Here is a 12,528-nt window from a genome sequence, read left to right as displayed (position 1 = left end):
TATGCCGAGCTACATCCACACGGATAGGGGGGCGTCCTTCATGAGTGAAGAGCTACGCCAGTACATGCTGTCCAGGGGTATCGCCACGAGCCGTACCACCAGCTACAACCCCCGGGGTAACGGTCAAGTGGAGCGAGAGAACGGGACAGTATGGAAAGCAGTCACTCTAGCTCTAAGGACCAAGGGCCTCCCTATCTCCCGCTGGCAGGGAGTCCTCTCAGATGTGCTCCATTCGATACGGTCGCTATTGTGTACTGCCACCAATGCCACGCCTCATGAACGAATGTTTAGCTTCCCCCGGAAATCCACCTCAGGCGTATCCATGCCATCATGGCTCTCCACCCCGGGTCCGGTATTCGTGCGAAGGCATGTGAGGGGCCATAAGACGGACCCTCTCGTGGAGCCAGTGCACCTACTCCACGCCAACCCCCAATACGCGTATGTCCGGCACGCCGACGGAAGGGAGGACACCGTGTCAATAAAAGACGTCGCCCCAGCCGGTAACGACAACAACCACGGCAATAGCAGCAACAACGACCACAGCAACTCTTACCCACCCACTACTCTTTCATCACCCCCGGAAGAACATCGACCAACGGCACCCCCACCAACTACCCCTTCAACAACCCTGGCGGCACCCCCGGCAGAGACCCAGGAGGCCACCGGGGACACCCAGCCGACACCCGCGACACCACAACAGCCACGTCGGTCGCAGAGGACTACCAAACCCCCGAACAGACTAAATCTATAGAAGGGGTGAATGTGATGAAATATTCCGTTCATCACTGCCTGTGACTGTGGTTGGTTTCAGGTTCCCCCTTACCATTGTATTGCCTGTGACTGTGGTTGGTTTCAGGTTTCTCCTCACCATTGTATTGTGTATTGGAATGTATGGAATGTGTTGTGTGTAGGGCTCCGCCCATACCTGGCCTCTATGTAAGCCAGCTCAGTCTGGCCTCACAGCCAGTACTGCAGACCTCCAGGGAAGATACCTCTCTCCACTGCGTGTTATCTTCTAAGTTAATAAAAGCCTTGTTTTGTTTCGCTAACATCGGGTCTCGGGATTATTGAGGCACATCAACTTGTACTTCCTGCAATCTAGTATACTGTATTTGCTGCTCACGATGTGGTCTCCTCTACATTGGGGAGACCGCTTTGTGGAACACCTCCATTCAGTCCGTAAGGGGGACCCCGAGCTCCCGGTGGCCTGTCACTTTAATTCATTACCACTCAGACCTCACCGTCCTCAGCCTCTTGCATTGTTCCACGGAAGCTCAGCGTAAGCTCGAGGAACAGCACCACATCTTTCGATTAGGCACTCTACAGCCCCCTGGACTCAACATAGAGTTCAACAATTTCAGATCATAACCTCGGCCCCTATCACATATATATACACATTTATTATTTTTTTATCCACACTTTTTGTTTGGCCTTTTTTCTTCTCTCCCTTCAGCTGTCCTTCATTCTGCCAGCGCAATTCACACCTCATCTATAGCCATCCTTTATTCCTTAACCTGTCCCATTACCACCTCCTTTTGCCTTGAATATCTCTTAATGTCCCTCAATCTCTCCTGCTTTTTATCCCAGCACAGACCTTCCCTTTTGTTCTTTCATCCCCTCCCCCTTTTCCCAGCCCCTAACTTGCTTCACAATCTATTCCTTTTCCTGCTTTTTTCCAGTTCTGACGAAAGGTCATCAACCTGAAACGTTAACTCTGTTTCTCTCTCCACGGATGCTGCCCTGGCCTGCTGAGTTTTTCCAGCGTTTTCTGTTGTTGTTTCAGATTTCCAGCATCCGCAGTATTTTGCTATCGTATTAGTGTCTTTAACTCTTGCTGTCTCCATTTTTTTTCTTTTATACGGCTCTCATTCACATTCTCTCATCGATACCTCTGATCTTTGTTCTCAGTCTTACTCCTTCCCTATTTCTGTAAGTCTTCCACAGACATGTATCTCATGTTAGACAAACACCGACAGCAACATCCGGAAGTCCACTTCACTCTATCATGTGGATAACAGGTGCAGTAATGAGGAACTAAGAAGTGGGGAGTGGGAGGCAAACGAAGGAAAATATATAAATTAAGTGCATTTACTGTCATGTCAAACTAAAATTGGGCCATATAACTGAAGGCTATGGTTCTGTGAAACCATTGCTGTTAGCGTCATTAAGTATGATATTCTGACACTGATACTTTATTTCAACTTCTCTGACCAAATTCATGTTGCAGCTTGTTCATGTAGTGATGTCCACTCTAAGTTACTGTAAAAGGTATGCATTTAAGTTAACGAATGGACTGAGTTAAGATTTTTGTTGATCTCACAGTAATTAGCTAAACAAGTTTTCAGCCACTCCAAGGTTTGTAATATTACAAAGGAACCAAATCAAGATACAGTTGGTGCTCTAATGGTGTTCTGTATCTACACGCCTTTAACAAAATATGCTATACAGACATGCTAGTGAGATCTAGTTGCAGGATTTCTGCACGCCTCCATTTAAAAGAAAATATTATATACACACTGACAAACAGTGCAATTTGGAAAGTTTGCATTTCAGTAACAAGAAAAAGCCGTAAGCACCAACAAGCCTGTGCCTTTTTTACTGATCAATCTGATCCATTAGCCTGCTCACCATATTCCTCAATCCTTTTGCTTTCTGGAAGTTTCTATTGTGTCCAAATGAAATATCAGCAGACTATATGTAACAATGGCTACTAGTAAAATACATGTTATATAACTTCCTCAGGATCTGTATTTCTGAACTGTATTGCTTTGCAGCATCGGTGTACAGTTTCAACAGAATTTACCTGCAAACAGTTTTGTAATATTACAAACCTTGGAGTGGCTGAAAACTTGTTCAGCTAATTATTGTGAGATCAACAAAAATTTAACTCAGTCCATTCGTTAACTTAAATGCATACCTTTTACAGTAACTTAGAGTGGACATCACTACATGAACAAGCTGCAGGGTCATGGATGGGATCTTTCATGGAGCTTATGGGCAGGTTCAATGCCGGTAACAAATTATCGAAAGAAAACCACCATCACAGAGATGCCATGCTGGCTTTCACAGCAGGCTCAACCTGAAAATGACAATCTGCTACAGTGAATACTTCTTTCAAATGTCTATCTTACAAATTTAGTACCAGATAGAAATCAACAGATAATCTGCATATAAACATACTAAGTATGTTAAACACTACACAAATTCAAAAAGGGGGTTCAGGACAGTTGGGTTTAAAAAAAACTCTTTGTGCAGACTTTTGCTATGTTTCTTTTTCAACTGACTTTAATCTTAAGTATACTCAGCAAAGCCACACCAATAATGAATATTACTACAGCTGGAAAATTAATCTGTGATTGTAGGTGGAAGTGCTATATTGAGGTGCGCTTATAATTAATCACTCAAAAGTCTAATGGCGATGTGCACAACTGTTACACTGTATGCCTCAGAGAATTAAACATCCCTCCACCCACCCATTTCCTGTGGGTAACCTTTCAGAACACCAAGAATTCTAATGTCTAAATATAGCTGCCTGGAGCACACATATCTATATGAGCAGCATTTATTTTAACTGTACTGTACAGAGGCCTGTCTGAATTATTGTATTAATACCTGAAAGTGAAACTGCCTACACAGAATTATATCACAGTCCACTCAAACCCTTCACCCTCATAGTAATCTTGAAACCATAAGCATAACATTTTCAAATTTAAAAACACTTTCACAACTAACCAAAATGGTAAGTATATTTCTCTGGCTCAATGTATAATAAAGTGTGAGCACAATTGTATTTATCATCTTCGGAACTGAAGATTAAATACAAATGAGGTGAACTACATGAGTATCAGAAAAAATTGACTCCTGTCTCAAGTAAATCCTTATCTACTGTTACCTTCATTACCAGAGGTGATTTGGTAAAATTAGATATTGGAAATACTTCCTTTACCTGAAAAAATTCCAAACTGAATAACGACCAACAACTCTGCCTTTTGCAGTAACTTAGAGTGGACATCACTACATGAACAAGCTGCAGGGTCATGGATGGGATCTTTCGTGGAGTTAATGGGCAGGTTCAAAGCCGATAACAGATTACCAAAAGAAAACCTCCATCACAGAGATGCCATGCTGGCTTTCATAGCAGGCTCAACCTGAAGATGACAATCTGCTACAGAGAACACTTCTTTCAAGTTTCTATCTTACAATTTTAGTACCAGATACAATCAACAGACAATCTGCATATATGCTAAGTACATCGCAAAGCATTCTTCAATGAAGACGCTGCAACTTTAATACATGGCTTGGCAGTGATTGCAGACTGGGGATCAGAAGCTTCACTGGAAAATCTCAACTTGCTAGTTGTTAAATGATTCCATCAGTTTAACAAAACCTATTCTTTTGTCTGCCATCAACTTTGTTGCACGGTGTTAAGTACATGTTTGCGCAAAATACAACCCTCACCGATGTCAGGTGCTCAAGGCAACAATGGTTAATGAAAACTAAGCTAGGTATGTTTTCCTATTCCACAGGTGTAAGATCTTTACATCTCAATGCAATGAGACATCTCACAGAGGCAAAGAATTCAAATGTATCAAAGAGTCAGATCTACAGCACATCAGGTTTTTTTTTTGAAAGCTTTGGTTGGCTTTGACACAATATTCAAAGCTACTATCACTGAGGGCTTTCACTGAAATTACTGAACATAAAACTGCAGTACTCATTGTTAGCCAACATACCCAATGTCAAAGCCATCAAAAGAAACTTTACTAAATATAAGTATTTTCTTCAGAGCCACTGATGGCATTTAACTCTTACAACCAATTCCCTACCTGGTTTAAAAGCAAATTATTACAACACTATTAGAAAAACACAATCTAGTTTTAAAAGGACAGCTGTTCCTTTGCAGAGTTTATAAAGTGAATACTGCTACAGTATATCTTTCATGTCAGATTAATACATACCATTTTCTGGCTGGTCCTTGATATCCTCACTTTCCTGGCTAGGACTTTCAGACTGACCTGAATCTGAAAGACAGAAAATATAAGCCAACCTATTAAAATGGATCATAGAAACTTCATCATAGAAGCAGGCCCTGTGTCACAGCTAGTTCCACATTAAAGCTATCTATTCTAATCCCTGCTCTTTCTCCATAGCCTTTAATATTTTCCTTCCCACATCACAATAGTGACTCCGCTTCAAAAAGTACTTCATTGGCTGTAAAGCGCTTTGAGACGTCCGGTGGTCATGAAAGGCGCTATAAAAATGCAAATCTTTCTTTTTTCTTTAAATGTTTATCTTGTTCCCTCTTAAATGTCATGATTGACTCAAGTTCAGTAGCTACTTGTGGTAATGTGTTCCATAATCCATAATGTTGGGGAAGGGGTTATTTAGAGCCATCTCGGGAAGACAGAAAGTCGAATCAGGCCAACACAGAATGGGATAAAATTAAGATAAATTATCTTCAAAAAATGCACTAACATTTGGGAATTTTATTGTTGACAAATGTGATTGGTTGTAAACCATGCGCTGAACAGGTGCCCAGTCGCACACTGTATTGGGGCACTGGTTTGCTGCAGGACCTGCGATTCATTACGCAGTGAGTTCTTAATCTTAGCCAGGTTGTCCTGGTGAAGGGCTGAGCTGAAGCCCAATTTTAATCATTCTGGTGAGTCATGACATTAAAATAAATATATTTTGCCATGATTGCTTATAGGGAGAATCATTCCTCTGCGGATGGTGGATGATAATTTTGTATCCTACCAAAGCTTCCTTCAGTCACAATACATGTCAATTCTTCTTCTAACCTAATTAATTGTTGCCCCATTGATGCATCAGCATTCTTTGGTGTTCTGGTGGGCGCATGGACCAGCATAAGTGTCCAGTTATTGGTCTCTGTGAAACTTTGCAAATATCAGAACTGTGATATCAGCCAGTGTCTAAAACACCGGAACATTCATCATCACTGCACCTTCTCCATCCATATTGCACTAATACCACACTGGAAAAAATGTCATCCTGTGACCATTCTCTCTCAGCACCTGGGTGTCAGAGAAATTCACTTCTGCAAATGGCAATGTCTTCAAACACTCAAGCACCTTCTTTATTCAAACCACTCTCTCAACTCACTTTGCCTGCCACAAGGGCTTTGGTAGTCTTCAAGTACACTTCATTTAAAGGAACAAGGCAACTTTGCCTCAAATCATCATGGCATATATGTCCCCATATGGGGGAAGTCTCCATTACACTCATAGTCCTGTAATATTGTCTTATCTCCTTCCATAGTAAAAAAAAAATTCAATAAGCACCATAGAGGGAGAGTCAGCATCACTGAAACCCCTCAGTCTGAAGGAAGAGGAAGCTTTGGGCTTAATGAACAGATTTACATTCTGCCATGGAGGGTGGAGAAACGGCCACCCTTGGCTGAGGAGCCTACGAACCCAGATTTCAAAAGCCCAGTCAGCAAGCGATCTATGATTCAGGAGCACTGATCTTATGTGACAACAGCGGAGGTAATTTTTACACAGGAGATGATGGATAGCTGGGAGGAGTCCACTCTGTGCATCTCCAACACAATGCAGGAAGTTTCTCACAGTCTCGAGGCATTCTGCAGATCATGACAGCCCGAGTAAACACTGTAGCATCAAGATGCCAGGAACATAGGAGCGGCAGTAGGCCATTTAGCCTCTTGAGCCTGTTCCACCATTTAATGAGGTCATGGCTGATCTGCGACCTAACTCCATATATCCATCTTTGCCCCATATCACTTAATTCCTTTGGTTAACAAAAATCTATCAATCGCAGATTTAAAATTAACAATTGATCTGGCATCAATTGCCGTTTACGGAAGAGAGTTACAAATGTCTACCACCCTTTGTGTGTAGAAGTATTTCCTAATTTCACTCCTGAAAGGTCTGGCTCTAATTTTTAGACTATATCCCCTAGTCCTAGTCTCACCAACTTCTAAAGACACTGATGGCTTCCAGAGTGGCATCTAACAGTGCTGCAAAAGATGTTCTCACAAGACGTTTTCACATGGCTTCCAAGACCCGTTTGGAACTATTCAGTCTGGGATGACACCAATCAGTAGCACCTCAGAAACTATGCCCAGCACCAGTGGGCTGCAAGGTGAAGGTGCAGATGCAATTGTCTCTCGAGTGTGGCAATCAACCTACTTGCTTAACACCCTCTCCAATTCCTTCACATGAGGGAGCTTCAGACCTGGACCTTGTACCTCAGCTGCTGTGAGCGCCAAGCAGCTGGAAGCAGGTCCTTTTGGAATAGCAGCTACCCTGAAGTAAGATTCACCTCACATCTCTAAGGTTCATGGGGAACCATCCCAGCCACTCACCACTCAACCTTATCTCATTTAAGATGAGGCTCCAGAGTATAAATGGAATCAATGCGAACTCTGCTTGAACATTCCTATGGTGCAACCTTTCCAGTATGAAAGTGATAAAGGTATTTCCCTAAGAAAACATGGCATTAGTCACTTACCTTATACAGTAATAAATTGCACTCTGGCTTATCTAGAAGATGTTCCCTATGGTGGCCTGAAAGGATCCTGTTGCATAAAAGCTTAATGCTGTGGTGACCTTGACAGCTATCCAAACAGTTTTTCCAGTCCTTGAGGTTTTACACAAGACAGGCTGTAACAAATGGCATAGCTTTGCAATGCACCTATAGTGAAGTGCAGGCAGTAAAAATAGTTTTCCTCTATCGTGCCCAGGTAAGAGTGGTGCGGTTTGCAAACATGAGTCCTTCAGCATCGATAATACTGCTCGAGGTGTTTTTCGATCTGAAGATGTGAACCCTGAAAATCTGTAAGATGCAATCCTGCTGCTTATGCTGGACTTGCACCAGCCATCGCCCTCCAGTACCAGAGTTTGCAGAGTCAGTGTGTGCATAGGGTAGATAGGAGCAAGTGCCTCTGTAGGTGCATGTGACCAGAAAAATCCAGCATCTGACTGTCTTTGGGGGTGGTGGTCCAGCACCTACCCCCGCACTCCCCATATTCCATGCAGACTTCAATCAGCCCCATGTGTATGGGGACCAATATTGATTCTTTTTTAAAATTTGGAGCATTCTTTGAGGGCCAGGTCTGGTGGAGCCCATTACTGTCCATCTAGAGGCTAGTAAGCTTCTTCTCACTTGGCGTAACAGCCTCCACTGCAACCGAGTCTTGATTAAGTCAGAAAAGCCGGAATTCCTTTGTAGGAGTTGCCACCCTTGTAAGAGATGGCCAAAGGTTCTGCCCCTTAAAAGGCATGTTGGAGAATCCGTTCACCAATGAATTCCGCCAGTTTACTCTCCGAGTTACAGTGGGAGACCGGCTAGACCACCACGGAATTTTGTGGCTGTTGTCTTCAGATGCACTGGTCTCCCCTATCCAAATCATGCACCACTATAAGAACATCTAAAAAGATTCCTATCCTCCCTGAATAGGTGCAACTTGTACTGCAACCTTAATTAGGAAGGCTTCAGGAAAGTATGGCATTACAAACTGAAGACTTTTGCACAAGCACAGATTCAGGAAGGAAATAGAAGTTTGCAACAAGTTCCGTGCAGAAGCAGAGAAATACTCCCGGCCAATAGAGTACACTGTACAGCAACAGAAAGAAAATCAGTACTTCTCAGTTAAGTAGCATTCCAAAGCAGGTCTGAGTTGTTTAGCAATCATGCACTCATTTCATATGGACAAGATGAATGCTGGGGGTGGAGACCACTCAAAGTCATGAAATTCAGCAATTTAAATAATATACAAATTCAATGAGGTCTCTCCATGTCCATAGCTTGGCCTCATTCTGGCCTCCAAATGCACACGTTGCAAAATGTCAAGCATGCAATCTTTTACCCCCCAACCACCACCCCCCCCCCCGCCGTGCCCGATGCCAGAAACGCCCTGTGCTGCTGGCGAGACCTCACAAAATTGATTCTAGATGCGGCACAGAATTAAAAGGTTACCTTAAGCCTACTACAGCTATCAAACTGCAGCCTGCCTTTGAAGTTTTGTAGTAGAGTTCAAATGGTCATGACATCAGGATATAGTCAAACTAACACAGCAACATCTTTAATCACAAACAAGTAGAACTCGCCAACCTCTCAACTACCTTACCATTGTTAACAGCAGCCAATAACCTCAGGACTCTGCAGGACCCAGCTTCCTCGTTTGTGAAAGTAAATCCACTGAACTATTATAATCCCGATAAGAGTAACCGCTTCAATAATAAATCAAATAAGGGAGTCCATATTGCAGAATCCAAAATCTGCCTTTCGTTCTTTCTTGGTCTCTGTCACTGCTGCTTCAAAAATGGGATGCTGACTCACAGTGGGATACAGTTCCGTGGGCACTTGCAACCTTCAGTTACCTTCCAATGAACGTCAGCCAGGGTACTTGACCATGAGAAACATTGCAGCTGTGCAAAGTACTTTCCTCACCCAGCGTCTACAATGTCAGCAGAGGTCACTGGATAATGATCAGCAGTGAGAGCTTTGGCTTATTTCTCCTCTCCAATTTCAAAAGTGCTGAAAATAATCTTGATGCCCCCTTCCTCACTGAGAATTGCCAGCATCAGGGATCAAACCTGGGAACGTCCTGGTCTATATTACACAACAACAACTTGTATTTATATAGCGTCTTTAACGTAGTAAAACGTCTCAAGACGTTGCACAGGAGTATTTTAAGACAAAGAATTTGACACCGATCCACATAAGGATAAATTAGGGGCAGATGGCCAAAAGCTTGGTCAAAGAGGTAGGTTTTAAGGACCACATGGTGCATTCATCTACTGAGCCACGGAGGCAGTTTTTGGCTTGCTTTCCCCTTTTTTGCTTGGCATCTCCAATAGGTCAACTGAGATAGGGAGGACAGGCCAGTGGCAAGTGTAAGCCCATATCCTGACACTGTTCTGTTATTCTTCTAGTTACCTCCCTTGTTATGTTCTCCTTATTTCTCATTTCTGCTTGCTTCAGACTTTCCTAGCCAAGCTCTTTTCTGATCAGTTTAAATTGACAAATTTTTTACTTGGCATTTCCTTTGTATTTTTCATATTTTTATACTCTTCTGTGTCATTTTCATTCTGCATAGAGAATATACAGATTACTACCTCCAGATGACATATAGGCCCTGACTTTAATGGGGGTGGGGGAGGGGATGGGAACAGTGTGCGCAGCAGGAGGATGCAGCTGGGAACCCCTGGGAACGGTCCCCAGTAGTCAAGTAAGTGAAGTGGGGGGTGTTCTGGCAGGGGCAAGCGAGACTCAAGGTTTCATTGTGTGGTCTGGAGGAGCACTCTTGCGGTTTCCGCAGGTGAGATAAAATCAGGATCACCGCGTCAGAGCACCAACACACTGCCATACATTGTCAGGATATTTGTCTTCACACACTAGGGAATGGCTGCGCGATCATGCACTTCCAGCAGGGAAGCTACACTGTCATGTCTTAAGTTGGAGCTACAGTAATATAGCTCTATCTCCAACTCCTGATCCCTACAAGCATGGCTTCCCTGTCAGAAGCACAACATCACAGAATCATCTCAAATATCTTGCCAAACTATTTCCAGATTATTGTGTGTGCAGTGGGGCTTCAGGAGCTCCCCTGTCCAGGTTTGTATCTATAACATTCAATGCACTTTAAAAAGAAAGTAATTCATTATGCGAAATGCTTTCGAGATCATTGGACTTGAAAAGCGCAATATCAATGGAAGTAATATTATTTATTAGAAAATGTTCTAATCATCAGGAATCTCACAGAATACTATCATTGTTCCCCATGTGCCATCATAAGAACATAAGAACATAAGAAATAGGAGCAGGAGTAGGCCAATCGGCCCCTCGAGCCTGCTCCGCCATTCAATAAGATCATGGCTGATCTGATCCTAACCGCCAATCCACTATCACAGAACCATCTCCTGAATCTAACAGAATTAAACACACAAAATAGGAGCAGGATCAGGCTACACGTACATAACATATGCAGATACCGGGAAAAGTTCCACTCGTGCTCGTATTGCAAGTTTTAAAACAAAAAAATAAATTTTTGCAAGAACCATTCAAAAGTTTCCAGTTCAAAATGTAATCAGCTCATCCAGAGCCTTTCCAGGAAGTGACTTCTCCCCTAGCAGGGGTCCTTCACAAGATAGGAACTCTTCAAAAGGTGGGCAATAACAAACTAGCTGAGCTGACAATTAGAGTAAACTGCCCATTTGGAGGTTAAACAAACAAACACAAAGGCCGCGATTTTGCCGGTGCTCAGAGGGCGGGTTCGGAGGCAGGTCAATTGTTAAATTTGAAATGATTGACGACAGGTCGGGAACCTGCCTCCGTGTGAGTTTCCAAAGTGTCGGGTCTGCGATTTCAGAACAGACCCAACACCAAGCAGTGGGTGGGGCATTTAAGATAGTTAACTGCTTGTTGACTGTTTGTTAACCACTATTTTGCCAGCATTTTTCTATTTTCCCACATTTTTAACGGGGTTCCCGTTGTTCGGAGGTCACGTCAGGTAAGTAGGTCGGGTTCTCTATATGTCTCCCCATTGCGTTGAATAGGTGACAGTTGTAAAAGTGGTATGAAAGCTACCATTTCACTGCTGGCCACTTTCCAATGTCAGAAGCTTGAGCCTTCAGGACTTGGAAGACACTTTTGAGCTGTATGCAGTTTGGAAGTGCTTGGAGTAAACTCTCTATCCACTGTCACCTCCTTGGAGCAAGTTCTCTCACCATTGACAGATCGCTTCTGTTATCTTAACTTCAGCTGCCATCTATTCCAGCAACATCGGAGCCCTTGAAAAATCTCACCTTGGTCCTCTGAATCCCTCCACGATCAGCGCCAACATCACCAGGCACACCAACAACAACACGGACCTTCTCCGCAATCACCTGATGTTGCACAGGACACAGGACATCAGCACCCAACCACATTTCTGCCCGGGAGGCCAGCGATGGCATCACCATGGCCAGATTTACATCACTTGACGCTGTACACCCTGGCTGCCGCATGATGCGCCAGGTTGGCACCACCCCACACCAGCAGCATAAAGCATTCCTACAATGACCAAGCCATTCCTTTCACACTCATCACCATTGCGGGGGTACCGCTATGTCTCACCATTCACTGCAACTCACTAAGACACTTCCAAAGGTGAGCACAGATCTGTAGGTGAGCACAGATCTGTACAATAAGGCAAAGTGTTGAAAATATAGATTTCAATGTTGCACAACACATTAACAGAAAATTTACATGAACATTGCAGAAGACACCCAAGTGCCTACCCTTGTGTTTGTTAGTTGGAATGGTTGGACTAGGAAGAGAGTGAGTGTGAGGGGTGGCTAGTGAGATGGGGAAGTGATAATGTAGATAGCGAGGGATGGGTGGAGGTGCAAGGTAAGTTGGTGCGAGTAAGGATGTGCAGGAGTAGGGTAGGGAAGGCAGAGTGATGGGGATGTGATGAGTGGCACAGCAAGATGAGGTTGAGTGTGGCTTTGCAGTAACGTTTCGTGATCTACTGAGATCATTGAAAGGTTTGCACCACTGCAG

General features: G+C 43.5%; 1 protein-coding gene across 13 annotated transcripts in view; it reads right to left on the bottom strand.

Moving 5' to 3' along the window:
- Nucleotides 1-12,528, bottom strand: part of nfia (nuclear factor I/A) — an 885,553-nt gene that overhangs the window by 279,744 nt on the left and 593,281 nt on the right. For 12 of the 13 annotated variants that reach the window (XM_085982852.1, XM_085982857.1, XM_085982863.1 and 9 more), the window contains exon 3: nt 4,959-5,021. The exons of the other annotated variant lie outside the window; for it this stretch is intronic. In XM_085982852.1, the coding sequence (XP_085838978.1) occupies nt 4,959-5,021 (63 nt within the window). The remainder of the gene's footprint in view (nt 1-4,958; nt 5,022-12,528) is intronic. 13 annotated transcript variants of the gene reach the window in all.

The sequence above is a fragment of the Somniosus microcephalus genome, chromosome 3, assembly GCF_052327205.1.
Source record: "Somniosus microcephalus isolate GS21.2 chromosome 3, FLI_Smic_1.0, whole genome shotgun sequence".
NCBI classification, from domain to species: Eukaryota; Metazoa; Chordata; class Chondrichthyes; order Squaliformes; family Somniosidae; genus Somniosus; species Somniosus microcephalus.
This window is presented reverse-complemented; position numbering and strand designations above follow the sequence as displayed.